The sequence below is a fragment of the Primulina tabacum genome, chromosome 15 (assembly GCF_025594145.1).
Source record: "Primulina tabacum isolate GXHZ01 chromosome 15, ASM2559414v2, whole genome shotgun sequence".
NCBI classification, from domain to species: Eukaryota; Viridiplantae; Streptophyta; class Magnoliopsida; order Lamiales; family Gesneriaceae; genus Primulina; species Primulina tabacum.
This window is the reverse complement of record NC_134564.1, coordinates 35,996,869-36,013,697: the sequence shown is the minus strand read 5'-3', so window position 1 is coordinate 36,013,697 and position 16,829 is coordinate 35,996,869. Positions and strand designations below refer to the sequence as shown.

General features: G+C 33.9%; 3 protein-coding genes and 1 pseudogene across 3 annotated transcripts; 1 reads left to right on the top strand and 3 right to left on the bottom strand.

The window, feature by feature from the left end:
* Positions 1-786: 786 nt before the first annotated feature.
* On the bottom strand, positions 787-2,112 carry LOC142527014 (putative carbohydrate esterase At4g34215). Its single transcript, XM_075631717.1, has 2 exons — positions 1,219-2,112; positions 787-1,148 (listed from the first exon to the last, which is right to left on the bottom strand). The coding sequence occupies exons 1-2, from the start codon at positions 1,780-1,782 to the stop codon at positions 951-953; spliced, it is 762 nt and encodes a 253-aa protein (XP_075487832.1). The 5' UTR covers positions 1,783-2,112; the 3' UTR covers positions 787-950.
* Positions 2,113-2,974: 862 nt separating this feature from the next.
* On the top strand, positions 2,975-4,729 carry LOC142527015 (uncharacterized; annotated as a pseudogene).
* Positions 4,730-5,669: 940 nt separating this feature from the next.
* Positions 5,670-6,193, bottom strand: LOC142527016 (histone H4). Its single transcript, XM_075631719.1, has one exon. The coding sequence runs from the start codon at positions 6,122-6,124 to the stop codon at positions 5,813-5,815; it is 312 nt and encodes a 103-aa protein (XP_075487834.1). The 5' UTR covers positions 6,125-6,193; the 3' UTR covers positions 5,670-5,812.
* Positions 6,194-7,287: 1,094 nt separating this feature from the next.
* On the bottom strand, positions 7,288-10,883 carry LOC142527985 (uncharacterized). Its single transcript, XM_075633013.1, has 2 exons — positions 7,953-10,883; positions 7,288-7,835 (listed from the first exon to the last, which is right to left on the bottom strand). The coding sequence occupies exons 1-2, from the start codon at positions 10,786-10,788 to the stop codon at positions 7,378-7,380; spliced, it is 3,294 nt and encodes a 1,097-aa protein (XP_075489128.1). The 5' UTR covers positions 10,789-10,883; the 3' UTR covers positions 7,288-7,377.
* Between the last annotated feature and the right edge of the window lie 5,946 nt (positions 10,884-16,829).

Genomic DNA, 16,829 nt, shown 5'->3' with positions numbered 1-16,829 from the left:
ATATATATATATGTATAGGAAGAGTAATTTGCATGAATTTATATATGGAAGAATTAAATAGCCATAATCAAGGGGAGGTGATATAGGATTTCTTGGAGAATTTATTACTTGTATGGAATGTGTGCATTGAGATTTTGATAATTTAAAACTTTTGTTTGGCTTAATAATTTATCTTTTTTGTTTTTGCAATTCGACAGTATGCATATCAATGTCGAGTGTATATATAAATTAGAAAGCTGCTGTGTTGGAAGAGTTATTATACAGGCACCAGCATGATTTTGGTCGTGGCACGAGGTCAGATGTTTCAAATGGCATTTAAATGCATTGAATTATACAATTGAGGTTAATGTCAAATTCATTCACATTAGGCATACTTTTTATATTTGTTAGCAAATATGATTTGCTTTTTCTGACATAAATAAATAATTTTACCATTTCTAATGGACATTTATTTTTAAGCAATTATCTCACTAACTTACAATTTTCATATTCAAAATGTTGGATTTTTTTTTTTAATTCAAATGACTGTTACAAATTTAGGTTAGCACAACTCAAAATAGACAAATCAAATCAATTTTTGAATTACAGTGCAGCAAATCTTTTTCATCGCAGTCAGTACACAAGATTTGTCTTTATTAGGGAAGCAAATTATTGGGGTGGAAAATTGGTTTTTTAGAAATAATAGGTCTCAGAGATTGATCCGATCTACAAAAAATAGTACATAAATTGATTGGGAAGACGATCTTGTAAGAATTTTTATGTTTGTTCGAGGCCATTTGGAATTAACGAAAGTTATGTAGTACAAAGCATTCTTGTTTCATAAATTTCTCCACACACGTGTCGTGGCTTAATTACATTTCTTCAAAGATTGATAACACAAAATTCTTCCAAAAATATTGTATAGAAGATTCTAAATTGTGGAATGAAACCTTTGAAGCAAGTAGAAGAAATTAAAGATTAGCGTAGAGGAAGGCCGAAGCGAGTCTCTTCCCGATATCGATGGCTCCGGCCAAGCTGATGTGCACCACATCCAATGGTTTCACCTCCGCTCCTTTCCCGTCCACGCTAATCACATTTCTAAGTTTTATTCCCATCTGAGCTTCTCGTATCATATCCTTGTATTTTCCGAGCCCACTTGCAAGCACCACCTTCAAACAACAAAATGTATACTATAAGGGTTGAGGCAAATTAATAAAGATTTAAACGTATTATTGGTACCACAAAAACAGGAAGATCAGGCATCCCTATATCAGCTCGAAAATCCGTGATAAACTTTTCCAGTCTCCCACCATAGAGTTGAGCATTTTGGCGCGTCAACGAGTCATTCTCCCCCTGGTACCAAAGCATAGCCCGGATGCGGCCTCCTGCTTCTGACGAAGCATTGGCCCTCATCACCAGTTGATTGTAGTCCGGTGTCCCTTTGCTCCAATCGCTCAAAAACGTCTCCCCATGCGCACAAGGGACCAAACCGATGGTCCCGATGCAAGGATCCCACTCCAGCAATGCATTGGCGAACGGAATTCCAGGTCCAAATCCAACTGGCCTGCCGACATCTATGCCCAGGTGAAGAGGGTCTTTTGCCATGACCCATCTCTGATTCGCGTCGAACATGAGGATCTGTGGATTGGGATGGAACTCTGGGGGCTTGGTGTTGTTGTAATCTCTTGCTCGACCCGACATGTTGCTTTGTCCGGCCAGAATGAATATGCTTTTGTCTTCGTTTGCAGATAGAAGAGATAAGAGCAGAAAGTAAATCGCAAGGAAACTTAGGTTCTCACCCATTTGATGATGATAAAAGGAGAGGATTTTCAATAATTCGCGGACGGGTTTGCAGGATAGATCCAAGGAGAAGATGGATTAAAGGAGAGGGTGAGGGGGGTTACATTTCTCTTCACAGCATGCAGTGCCTCCGTATGTGAGTTGACATGCATAGTTCTTGATAAATTATAGTTTTTCTTTTTCCGTTTTCATTTAAAAAAAATATATACGAGATTAGATCAATGAGAATACAGATTTCATGTGATAGTATGTTCTTACAGTTTGTTTTGTTTTATTTTGTTTTGTTTTGTTTTGAAGAAATGGTATTTTTCTTACTTTGATATGTACTTTAGTATGGTCAGGTGAGTGAGTCAATGAGAGATAACTTGGTTTTATGATGTTATTAATTAAAATCATACCTTACGTTTCAGATGACAGTATTATTGACTCAGAAAGAGGAACTCGATTGCATGAATTTGTTTTTCATTTTTCAACTGAAGAACATCCATTCTATGGGGTCTTGGGTTCATAAATCCCACTAATATGGGTGGTTAGTTTATTACATAAGCAATGGAAATGGATTGGTGGATCGATCGATCACACGATGAAGCCATTACACGGATTCAGATAATAAACCAGATTTTCTGTATAAATTGACGGTACGGTGAATTGAGAATAGTTGCAATTTGATTAGAATGATTCGATGCGATATTTTTTTATATTGTTGATTTAATTTTATTTTTTGTTTCTGGTTTCTCAATTTACTAGAACTAATCTCTGTCCCAAGATCAAAATGAATTATACAATATGGTAAATATCCTTCCCATTTTTTATTAGCTAAATTTAAGCGCATCACGTAAAGCGTAAAAGTAAAACGATAAAGCACATGTGACCACATTACTGGACTCTTTTAATAAATTAAAGAGACACCACAGAACCTTAACCTAATCCTTGCTTACAGCCTGCGTTTTGAGGGTGCTTTCTTAATGGGTAAGCATAACATCCCGCCACACAAAGTTAATATCACTAAGGCTGACTTATTATAGTTCCGACTTCCGAGCGTAACGCATCATCCATCTACAACACGCCGTTGATTTTATGGCCATTTGACAGTTCAGATTCTCCCTCGTCAGAATTCCAAGAAAGTGCAAAGTTGCACTAGTTCTTTGTCAGGGCATTTCCTTTTATGTTTTGTTTATCCCTTGCACCATACAACAATTAATAACTAATAAATGACCATGGAATCGAAATATTTTTTATTGTGTAGTTCGTGCCCAAACACTTGTTTTTACCACAAGGTTGGGTTCATGTAGAAGAAAACAATTCAAATTCATAAATCTATGTCGAATAAACTTTAGATCCGAAATTCATCTCCTTTTGATGCAATTTAAAGAAGTATTTGGCCCCCACTAACAATTGAAAGCTTCTTTTTTTACCCACTTTACTAACATCCCTCACCACACTTCCAGTTTCATTCAATAATAAACAATCATCTTCGTTTTTCCTTCTCGGTTCTTCATACGTAAGATTTTCTTGATTTTTATTCTCATAAAAAAATGCATCCACTCCCACCACCACCGCCCTACACACTTGCTACACACAAGCAAACAAAGCCATCTCCTCTTTATCAAATTGTCTCACCTAACCAAACCAAGAATCATCAGGGTTTGTCACCAGAGGCTTCACCATATAGTAGAAAGCTCAGATCAAGAGAGCAACCGATTCTCCGGCAACCTCGAAGGACTAACGCAAGTAGTATGGTGTGGTGCAATCCTGTGTTTGATATTTAGCTTACTTCTCATCTTCTTTGGTATTGCTACTTTAATCATTTTTGTCGCTATCAAACCAAGAAATCCAGTTTTCGACACTCCAGTGGCGAGTCTTAACGCTATCTACTTCGATTCCCCAGAGATTCTAAATGGTGACATAGTGTTTCTTGCTAATTTTTCGAATCCAAATCAGAAATTATATGTTAGATTTGAGTACCTGTACATTGAACTCTACTTTTCAGAGAATTTGATAGCAAGCCAAGTTCTTCAACCCTTCAGTCAGAATCCTGGAGAAGCACGGTTCTTATCGGTCCATTTGATATCAAGCTTGGTGCATCTGCCGCTAAACCTGTCTCTGGAACTTCAAAAGCAGGGGCAGAGGAACAGAGTTGTCTACAACATAAAAGGAACTTTCAGGGTTAGAGTTAAACTGGGTATGGTTCATTATTCTTATTGGTTGCGTGGGGATTGCCAATTAGAGATGACGAGCCCGCCTAATGGTGTCCTCGTAACCCACAGCTGCAGAACCAAGCGATAAGAGAAGGAAGAATGTCATCCTCACACCTACTGCGTTATTGTGTATTTATGAGGCTTTGATCTAAGCTATAGTTTTTCATGATAATATTTTTCGAATGATAAAGTAAGTAGTATGGAGGTCCCGCAAAGCAGCCTAAAAGTGCTAAATAAGTGTTTTGTAATTGTGGCACACACAAAATAGTCTCAACCAACCTGGAGGTTTCAAAAACTGTTCCTCGCCTACAGATCACATGGGCAAAACTATTATGTACGGACTTTATTGATCCTAGAGATTAAGCATTAATTGGTAATAGCGGTAAAGTGAAGGGTATGCTCATTCAGTCTTAGCTGAAACATCATTAAAGAGAATGATTGTATGAAGAAGCCATTCTAGGTGTTTCACTGCTTGATCGAATCCATTTCTTAGAAATTAATCATGTATTAGAGGAAGAGTGGCATTATCAAGTTGGTCAGATACATCGAGAAGATGTTGCATAGAATCCATCAGTATTGCTCGGTATGATTCAGAATAAGTTCACATGTAAGCTCATCTAGACTTGGCTTCCTGATACATGCAAGATTCAGGGTGATGAAGGCAAATTTTCCGTTGTACTAATGTTATAATGTATAGATAAAAGTAGTCTTCATTAACTTCTCATTTTAATAAGCATCAACATTTCATGGCCTTTAATGTTCGCCTCAGCTATCATATATATTAAAATATAAAGTTCTCATGTAACCAGGTCTCCGTAAAGAACAATGTGCAACTCGACCACTAAAGATCCCATAGCATTAATCATTCCAAGAGGGTTAGTAACTGGGATTATTCTATGTTAAACCCTGAAGTATTTCTCTATGTTTTCTTTGATCATTTCAATATATGATCATATCAATATATATGTAAGCTTCCATAAACATCTAATGATATACAAATAGGGTGATAAATAAACTATACATAAAGAAGCAAAACCAAACCTTAATAAATCGTTGCTAAGACCTTTTAGAGAGTCACCATAGGATAGTGCTTAGCACAATCAACAAATCATGCATTTAACTCTTCAACAAATCTTGAAACATAAATTCCACTAGCCACATGTCTCTTTCTCCAGTATCCCCTTAATTCCAAAAAAACCCACATTTCTTGATTTTCTTTGAAATCATTCGACCTTCACAAGGTAAATCCATCATTTTCACCAACCATAAATTCCAAATTAGAATTTCCAACACTCTCTTCTGATTAATCACATTCACAGGCCCAATGAATTCTTCAGCATAAGCTCACTGTAATCAAGAACCCACTTCTCCGAGGAGATAAGTTCTAATACAACCCAACATCGGGCGACACTCATAATCTCATCTAAACACCAGCCTTACAAAACCTGAACATGGGAACACTTTAGAATAACTGTTCAGGTGCTGAAAAACGATATTTTCAGTGGGTCGAAGTGTTGCATGTTCTCCAAATCAAATCAATAAGCGTAATATAATATTAGAATGCAATTTCTCAGCTAAACTAAATAAGGGAATAACAAAAGCCAGATGATAAACTGATCCACAAAACATAAGGATAAAATCATCCGCATATATCTGATTAAAACGATACTCAAGTTAAAGTAACACAAGAGGAAACGATGAAATGGCGATATATTTATGAAGCACTGTCTTCAACAGAACTAAAACATACAATCCCATCGATGAAATCCTAATGCAATGTCCGAATACCAATTCTACAGAAATTTCAGAATCCCAGCAACCAATCTAGCATTGGATTAACCTCCAAAGCCGTAAAGAGTGCGCCCTTGCCTCTTGAGAGCGTAGACGACATCCATGGCCGTCACCGTCTTGCGACGAGCATGCTCGGTATAAGTAACAGCATCACGGATGACATTCTCGAGAAAGATCTTGAGTACGCCACGAGTCTCCTCGTAAATTAGACCGCTGATGCGCTTAACACCACCACGACGAGCAAGGCGTCGAATAGCTGGCTTCGTGATACCCTGGATATTGTCCCTCAGAACCTTGCGGTGGCGCTTTGCTCCACCTTTTCCCAAACCCTTTCCACCTTTTCCTCTGCCCGACATATCTTCAAATCAGGGTTGCTTGAACAGAAAAGATCAATTCGATTTAACAGATAATGATCGGAAGGAGCTTGCTTATATAGAAATCTTGATCTGTGCTACAATCAGCGGACATAATTGCGATCCGAGTCATATACTTTCTGAGCCGTTGATAGACTTATCGACGGTTACAAATTGTCTGATGATTTCGGTAAGGATCTGGGTGCCATTTAATATTTGTTTGTTCAGCGCTCAAAATTTCACTTGGCGGGTTACACGGCTATTACCTTACCTTTAACTTAATAAAAAAATATATATATAAGTGGGTTTTTTTCAAAAAAATAAATTATATAAATAATAAAAAATTATATTAACAAACCAAAAACTTGTGAAACCCCGCAGTCCCCTTTTGTTGCCATGAAGAACATGAAGACATTGTTTGACTTGAATGCTAAAGAGTGAGTGATTTTTAATTTCACTTTATTATGTGTTTGTTGTGTATGATTAAGATTATGATGATCTGTTCAACCCGCACTCGACCCACACTGTATGTATTATTATCTTGTTGGTCGTTATATAATCTGTTGAGTTGATGTTTGATTATTTTAATTTTTTTAATATTTTAAGTTTAAAATAATTATAAATTCAAAAATTTAATAATATTTTTAAATATAATTTTTAATGTAACTAATATTATAAATAATTTAATTACTATTGATAATATTTTAATTATTTTTATATTATTTTAAACCGTAAAATTATAATTGTTATTAACCATTATTTAATATTCAAATTTGCATTACTATTTTAATTATTACAATAAATGTATGTATTAGTAATTATTATATGACGATGATATTTTAGTAATCATAATATAATTAACAAAAATAATCAAGCAAATTAAAATAATGTCAAACATCATATAATTTATCATAATATATTATTTATCTTTATTTTTTATTTTATAATCACTCTTATTATATATTATTTACTTATCCTATCAAATGGATTATCCGTGATATTATTGGTTTGTAGGCTCACATATTTTAACATGGTCTCTTGCTTTTTTTTTGGCAAGACAGGCCTCAGATTTGCCTTTTAAGTTACAAATTATGTTTGCATCTCACTGTTTACGTTATCACCGATCTAGAAGAAATCTTCTGGGACAATATTTATTGATGTTATGATCCTTATGCCAAATTGCCTAGTTACAAAGAACCAATGGATTATCACGTTTACAGGCCGCCTTGACTTACTATACATTCACAAGAAGATACTCATCCGACATTATCAGCAGAGAATTCGAAAGAGCAGTTAGAGGACCCCTGCAAAGCCACCTTCTTCGGAGGAGGTGTAACGTTAGTATCTGATATGCTTCCCTTCATTACGTCGGTCTCTGATCTCACAGGGTACATATGCCGAATTTCTTTTAGCATTGCTACCACATCTTTCATCGTCGGACGATCATCCGGACGGGTGCTGAGGCACAGAAACGCGACAGCCATTGTTTGTAGCATTTCATGTATCTCGGTGTCACCCCTTCCTCTTAGCTTTGGGTCCAATACGTCGACTGGGTCATGCGTACTCTGCATGTGGTTGTGAACCCATTGAACAAAATGCGCACCATCTGGCAGTGTTGGGTCTAATGGGTGCCTCCCTGTCAGCACCTCTAAGAGAACGACCCCAAAACTGTAGACATCACTCTTTTCTGTGATGTTCTGCGTCAAAGCTTGTTCTACAATGAAAGGGATAAAAAGTACTGATTAGTTTACTAGGACTTAGGGATGAAAAGTATAATCATTGGTGTGGATTATTAGTATTTTTCTTCAAATATTTAAAATATTATAAACACCTGGTGCAATGTAACCATAAGAACCAGCTAAGTGAGGCCCGTGGTTCTGTTTTGAAGTCTCTATATGACCAGATTCACCATTGACAAACCTTGCCAGCCCAAAGTCAGCAAGATATGGCTCCATGTTAGGGCCTAAAAGAACATTCATGGCTTTGACATCACCATGAATGATGGGGATAACACAGCCGTGATGCAAGTACTCAAGAGCATGCGCTACTGCCAATATGACTTCGTATCTGGCCTCCCACTCGGCACCACCCTTGCCCACACCATGAAGAAGTGAACTCAGACTTCCATTAGGAAAATAATCGTAAAACAACAATTTTACTGTGCCGTTGGAACCCCACCCTAGAAGTCGAACAATGTTCTTGTGCCTGACTGAACTAAGAGTCCGGATTTCAGAATTGAACGCTTTAGATTCCTCAGATGACCACATTTTTTTCACAGCTAGTGTCATCCCATTATGAACGGTTACCTTATACACGACACCAGAGCTTCCAGTCCCAATGACATTAGAAGGTGTGAGATTTTGTATGACGTCCTCAACTGAGAATTCCATCTTTTGATAAAATGTCATCTCCCAAGCGTCAGCTTCCATGGATTTACCTTTATCATTGTGGATTCTTACTAATAAGTATGTACCTAGCAGCATGAGCACGGCACTGACGCTAACAAGGATTGTCATTGCTATCGTCATGGTAGATTTTGCGTGTAAAGAATCTTGCATGCTGTCTGCTGGAGTGATAACTCCACTGGGGACGCATAAATTTTTGTTACCTGCAAGGTCGCTGGGAGGCAGCTGGTGAAAGAATGGGGTACTCGGCAATTCACCTGAGAAATCGTTAAACGACACATTAAGGGAGACAAGGTTTTGAAGGTTTATGAGAACTTCAAGCTTTCCTGAGAGTTTGTTGTAGGAAAGATCAAGAACTCCGAGTTTGTCAAGATTCGAAAATTCAAATGGGATCTCGCCGGTAAATCGGTTACAGCTTAAGTTGAGAGCAATTTCAAGTGACGGAAGTCGACCCAATTCTTTGGGTATATAACCAGAAAAACCATTGTTTCCAAGATCAAGCAACTGTAGCTTAATGCAGGACATGATCTCAGATGGAATATAGCCAGAAAGCTGATTTTTCCCGATATTAAGTTTGGTTAGCTCGGTTAGCGAACCAATTTTATGAGAGAGTGTACCGGTTAGCCTATTGCCTGAAACGTCCACAAACTGCAGATTTTTGGGAAATTCATCTGGCAGAGGTCCCGTGAGTGCATTAGAGTGAAGATCAAGAAACTCAAGGTTTTGGCAGCCAGAAATTGAAGGAGGAATGCCCCCCTCAAGTTGATTGTTACTCATATCCAGGAAACTTAAAGTTTTCAAGTTTCCAATTTCTGATGGAATAGTACCCCCGAGACTATTATCACTTACCCTGAATCTGTACAAATTTGTACAGTTTCCAATGTCAGGTGGTATAAATCCTGACAAATTGTTGGAAATCAAAAGCAGTTTTGTCAGGTTTGTCAATGCAAAAATCTTTCTTGGGATTGGGCCAAAGAGCTTATTGTAAGAAAGATCAAGAGCTTGGAGATTCTCACAATTAGATAAAGATTCGGGGATACCGCCAGTTAAGTTGTTCTTCCAGGCGAAAAAGAGATTCAACCTTGTTAGTTTGCCGATCTGAGCTGGGATTTGCCCCGAAATTCCGTTGTTATCTACTTCCAAATGAATCAGAGCTGCGCAGTTTGTTATCTCCGTGGGTATGGTACCTGATAATTGATTGACACTCAGCTGCAGTTCCTCAAGCTTGGAAACCTGTCCAAAACTGGTTGGTATGCTTCCTGTCAGCAGATTCTCAGACAAATCTATGACCCTTAAATCACTGCAGCTTCCTATCTCCCATGGGATTGTGCCAACCATGCTGTTTTTCCATAGCAGTAGGTTCTGAAGCATTCTGAGTTCCCCTATTCTCCTTGGAATCGAACCCGTGATTGAATTCTGATACAAGTACAAATTCTGCAAATCACTGCAGTTGCAAATACCTTCTGGGAGGGGACCAGACAACAGAGATGTGTATATAGCTATTGTTTGTAGCTTCTTGAGCATCCCTATCGATGACGGTAAACTACCGGAAATTCCCGTTTCAGCTAAACCAAGCACGACCAAGTTGCTGCAGTTTCCAATCTCCCAAGGCAACTCACCCTTAAGATTCTGATTCCCACCTGCTCTAAATGCCTCAAGATTGCTCATTTTTCCTACGCTCTTCGGAATCTCGCCGTTGAGCTGATTGTCAAAGAGCATAAGACTCCTAAGACTCGAGAGATTTCCAATTTCGAAAGGAATGCTACCATCCAAAAGATTTGTATTGAGATTCAACTCTTGCAGCTTACTTAACATGCAAATTTCAACCGGAATATCCCCAGATATCGCATTATCGCTTAAATCAATCACAACCAGCTCATGGTAGTCTCCCACCTCCTTTGGGATCGCGCCGGTGAGGTTCACGGATGAAAGAATGAGAGTGTTCAAGAACTTGAGGGATTGAAAATTCGAAGGCAATTGCCCTCGCAAGTCCACTGCTTTCATGATTATCTTCACCACATCTCCATTCGAGTTGCAATATATCCCAAACCATTTGCAGGGATATCTGTCCGAAGAATTCCAAGATTGAAGAACATTTGTCGATACACTCAACGAATTCCTCCATGCTAACAGAGCTTGTCCCTGCTCGTCAATGCAGAAACAAGAAAAGAAGAGTAGAGAGCTTATGATAAGTAGAAAGGTGTAAGAAAAGATAATATTATTATGACAAGTGAAATAGTGATTTCTTAAGGGTGCAGGCATTGCTGCTGCGATCAAAGAGCCGGTGGTCAGTTCTTTGGGATTGCTGAGGGGGGAACCCCATGTTTTGTTTATAGCTGAAAAGCAGAAGATCTGGATCCAGGTACACTTATTTTTTTATTTACTCAACTAGAAAAATGTACTCTAAACTATTGAAAATTTATGTACGAAATTTTGATAATATTTAAATGAATTAAAACATGGTTAATAACATTTATCAACTGAAACAAACTAAGCCATAAAAAATAAAAAATCATGACCATAGACGATATATGAATCAGATAAATTATCTTATCCACTTGACACACTTTTCAATATGCTTCTTGGTTGATTTTGACAACTCAACAACTCTTTGTCGTAGTTTGTTATAATATGCATATAACTATTTTGGTATGTTCAGCAAGTATCTGATCGTCTTTAACATCTGTTATGTTATTTACAATCTTTATCAGGGATCTGACATGCTCGTAGTTTGCTTCTTTATCACGCCATTTTTTCTGTTTTCTACATTGTTTTTATCTGATAATCTTATTTTCCCGACTATTTTTTTATTGTTAAATGATTTTTCCGCTTTTGACAATCATCAACTATAACTCTTAAGAAAAAATGATTTTTCTCGTGATAAGTTTTCACTTGTGACTAAAAATATGTATAACCTATATATTCTTCAACAACATAACCAATGAATGATGTTGCACCTTCTTCAAATATTGTGATATTTGTGATATCATTTCTATATATTTAGTATCCATATTATCAACATATAGCTATAAGGTTAATAAATTTTTAACAAGTATTTCTCAATCACTGTGAGAAAAATACTTGAAATCTCTTCAAATGACTATATCTTAGAATTGTGTCCTCATTTAATTTGACGCAATTGAAGAAAATCATCTTGATCGTCATTTTTTGGAAGCTTTGAAATAATGATTGCGTGCATCATGTCATGATGATGATATAGTTTCAATCTCATTTGTTGCGTTTAGAACATAATATTATATTATTCATTGAAACTAAACAAATTTTCTTCTATCGAGTTTATATTTTGTTTTATAATATTTTATATCTTGTGGAACGATATATAAAATTAATTATTGTATTTTAAAAATCTTGAGAAGATATACGAATAATGTAATTAAGATATGCATATGAGATATCATTCAAATATATGTCAAAGTATTTGTCTCATTCAAATATCTCATGATTCTCATCTAATAATATAACCATTTAGATTTCATGAGCCTTTTATGATAGTCAAAATTAATTTGATGAAATATTGTAGAATTTTATTTGAATTTCAATATTTGGCTAAGTGAATTTATTTGACGAGGGGTTTTCTATTCTAACATCATATATGTTATGAATTAGCTGGTTAGACACTTTGACTAAAAAAAAGAGACAAAAACAATCTTGTTGTCACCTCGAAATATATCGAGATAATATTGGAGGAAGTCACACAATTTTTCTTAAACCATAGAAAAATATTAGGCATGTGTTAACTTGTGATATAATAAAAATTTAGAATCATGCATAATCATTGAATTAGAACGAAATCGCATGCCAAAAATCTACTGGATATTATATATTTTAATAATTTATCCATATTTGTCGTTCACCAGAGGACTCTTAGACCTACCAAATTTTGTAGTTCACCTATTATTTTCATAATAAATAATATTACAAAAATAATATAAGCAAATACATAAAAACTCAAACTAAAATGCCTTCTATCAATCTAAGTAAAACAAATTGATTAGAGAATATAATAATGTCGTAAAAATTTTAAATATTGATTTATAGACAGAAGTTTGGAAATACATTTGCCTCAATAAATAAAAAATATTATCTCTTGATATTCTGAGACATAAGGTAAAAACGAAGAAATATTTCAATTTTTTAAATATTTTCTAAGTCACTTCAAATCAGGTAATCTAAGCAAACAGAAAACATGCATTATGTGTTTAAAAATTAACAAAATATCTCAACAATAAAAAATTGAAAAATAACCATTTTTGTTGGATATTTGATTTTGTTTTCTCTTTTCTTTGTGCAAACAAACAAATCACATAAACAATCCAAACACAATTACATGATCAATACAAATGATATATAACAATCAAACATGTTAACGCTAGCGTAAAAAAACTCCTCTAATTGCAATTGCCCTAATAAATAAAAAATATTATCTCTTGATATTCTGATACATAAGTTAAAAACGAAGAAATATTTCAATTTTTTTAATATTTTCTAAGTCACTTCAAACCAAATAATCTAAGCAAACAGAAAACATGCATTATGTGTTTAAAAATTAACAAAATATCTCAACAATAAAAAATTGAAAAATAACCATTTTTGTTGGATATTTGATTTTGTTCTCTCTTTTCTTTGTGCAAACAAACAAATCACAAAAACAATCCAAACACAATTACATGATCAATATAAATGACATATAACAATCAAACATGTTAACGCTAGGGTAAAAAAACTCCTCTAATTGCAAGAATACAAAATGGTCAAATGGAGCATATTATTTAGTAATATTTATTTAGCATCATTTATAAAAAAAAATTGACTAAATATTTATTAATAATTTATTTTTATTCAATCCGACTCATCTCCCTTTGTCTTCCTATTATTATTTGACGGCAATGTATAAATTTAAATAATTAAAATTAAATTTAAAAGTAAATTAAAATAATAATTGGTTTGATTGAGTTAAATACACTATTAATGATCTTATTAAACTAAGATAAAAAATGACTTAAATAACACCATTAACATGACAAATTGTAAAACAAAAAAAATAAAATAATAGTAAGCTCACAAATGAAAGTCATATATTTAATAGATTAATAGATAATATATTATTTTGTAATATGTATTTAGCATCATATATTGAAAATTGATTAAATAACTTAAATGTTTGCAATGAAATCACTTACATACAAATATTTTCTATCAATCACGTATTTTTGTTGTTACATAAGTAATCTAAATATATCTACATTCTAAATGGGAAAAAAAAATGTGTTATATGACCTTAATATTTATTAATAATTTAATTTTATTTAATCACACTCATCTCTATTCGTCTTCTCATTATTACCTTAATGTTCGTAATACTAACAATTTATAACATTATGATAGTGATTTTCTGTGAATTTGATTTCGAATGTGAATTGTAGATATATTTAGATTCACAATTCACATTCATATATTTATATAGATATAGATTATTATTAAAAGAATATATGAAAAAGAAAACATGTATTAATTTATGTAAATTTTAAATTTAAAAATAAAAATGTATTAATGATTATTATTAAAAGAATATATGAAAAAGAAAACATGTATTAATGATTATTATTAAATGAAGGTAAGGATATTTATGTAAATTCACAATTCACATTCATATATTTATATAGATATAGATTATTTGGAATTTGGTGATTAATGAAGATGGTGATGCAGATTGGTTCTTTTGGATTCATTAAGTCAAAATTATTAACTTGGGCACTATCAGTTTTATTGGCCTATCTTCTTATTCTGTTCGTTGAACCGAAAATGTTTAGATAAAGATAAAAGAATCGACATGGTTCTGTATCACTGAATCTATTTGTAGTAATCCCTTCAAGAATTAAAATCAAGACATGGTTATGCATGATTATTGCATTTCTTGGTTGAATCATAGAAATGACTTGGTTGATCAAATCATAGCTACATAATGACACCAGTAATGAGCTGCGGATCGATATCGCTTTAAGTAAATTTATCGCAATGTAGAATTACATATGCTCCATCATTTTTTTAGTTCGAAAAAAATGTTTGTTACAATTACTTTTCAAACTCGATATATCATCTCAAATTTGAGTTATCAAAAAATGTGTTGATCACATGGTTTTCGTACATATCTTTTTCATTTTCTTTCCATTGTTTCTTTTATCCTTTTTTTTTTTTTTTAATATATATAGAGAAATCCACCTTTTCTCTATATGATGTTCTCACCCTTGATCACTTTGTCGAGGTCGAATTATTAAATGCACATTTAATTTACAAGTGGCATAACAACCACATGATACTCATAACGAATAGAGTACCTTCTCACCCATCAAGTTGAAATAAAAAATTTAAATTCTATTTTTTTTTTTTTTTGATTAAATTTCATGCCAAATGTGGACTTTGCTGCAAGAAAAGATGGGTAGGATGCATCTCTGAAGCAAATTAAATAAAATTTAAATAAACTTATGTTATTTAGCTAAATGTATGCAAGATGATACTAAGAAAATCGTACCACAAAGTAATTAGGATATAATTTCTTTCTAAATGTTAGTCAAATAAATCGATCTGTATACTAAGAGGTTTCCATTTATTGCGGGGACTTGTGACCGTAGCTACATGTAGTGAAAATGAATGTTATTTAAAAACCATATTGATCAAATGGACCATTAGCAGCTAAATAATTAAATCTTCTTTATTGATGTCAGTATATATAAATGTGAAGCCATGCTATTTTAATTAATAGAAGAGAAAGGTCCACATTCTAATGAAAGTGGTATTGTGAAGGTCTGATATCTTAATCATAATTTATTAATATGCAAGCATGATTAATATCAGTTAACAATAGGGAAATAAGTTAAAAAGTTGTGTTTGAGCTTACAAAAATTCCGACGTGACCTTCGTGTTAAGTACAAGTATACTCACATAAGATTCAATGATTAATAAATTTTAGAAATCCTTTGAAAAAATCATTTTCGATCCAATCCAGAATACGTTGCTGATGACATAGAAACTTTAAAAATCCTTTTAAAAAAACAAATTTGTAATCAATCTTGTATTTTTTGTGTTAATATATTATATATATAAGTTTCTCAATCGGTCACATTTCGTTTCCCATATGTGCTAATACATACATATAGGGCCCATCGCAAGATTTTCCCGTATGTATGTATGTATTAGCACATATAAAATTGAAGGACAAACTTTGTAGTTTTAAATTGTATATATTTTAAAAAAAAGGATTTTTGTTCCACCTAATCTATCCCGAAGGTGGGCTTGAAACACGGTATATTTTCAAGAACGTGCCATGTTGTGACACCCCATTTCATATAAGATTATTTTTTTATATATATAATTTGTCTAAAGTTCGAGTCGGTGGCATGAGACATCACATGACATGAGGGATTAAATGATTAATTTGTGGATATATACTATACTATATTATATATTATATTAAGAGGTTAATTTGAATCATCGGATGTTGGCCAGAATTACATATTTTTTTATGGCGAAAGGCATCTTTTTCTTTGCCAAAAATTAATATGATCAATCTTCCAAAAAATTAAAATAAAATTTACCATGTGGACGGACAGCCAGCTATATTCTATATCCTTGTGGTTTCATGCAGTCTCAGCATATGTCAACCACCTCACAAGAGAGACACGGAAATATTTAAAAACTTTAAATGATTTCTTAGTAACTATTTTATTGAGGGTTACTATTTTTATTAACCTTCACGTTCAATGGAGAGAACCACACAAAACAAGCTAGATGGAGACTAATTTGGCTTCAAATGATTGTTTGTGTTAGTTGAATTTGTATTAAGTAAGTTTATTTGAACATGAGCATCCAGGAAAAAACAGGATATTCGATAGAAGGACGGGTTTGTAACTTTATGCTTATTTTTTTTTAATGATAATATAACTTTCGCTATGTAAAAATGTTTTTTTTTTGTACAAGAACAGGGATTTGTCTGGTCTATGCTCCAAAGTGTGTGCCGAATCATTGTCTCCTATTGAGGTTGGTTGTCACTTTCATTCCCACAATCCCCTTTTGCCCCAACTATTGAAAGATACAGTAACTAATGGTTTTGGGGCATTAGCATTTCTTATTCCCGCGAGCTGCTCTCTCTTTTGACTGACACAAACAGAAATGGACCAATGAAATTGGAATTAAGAAGGCTTTCGGTTTGGAAATGTACCACGATTTTGCTTTGTACTCGAAATCCTAGTACTGATTCTTGGACGTTCACTTTTGTAACAAGTCGA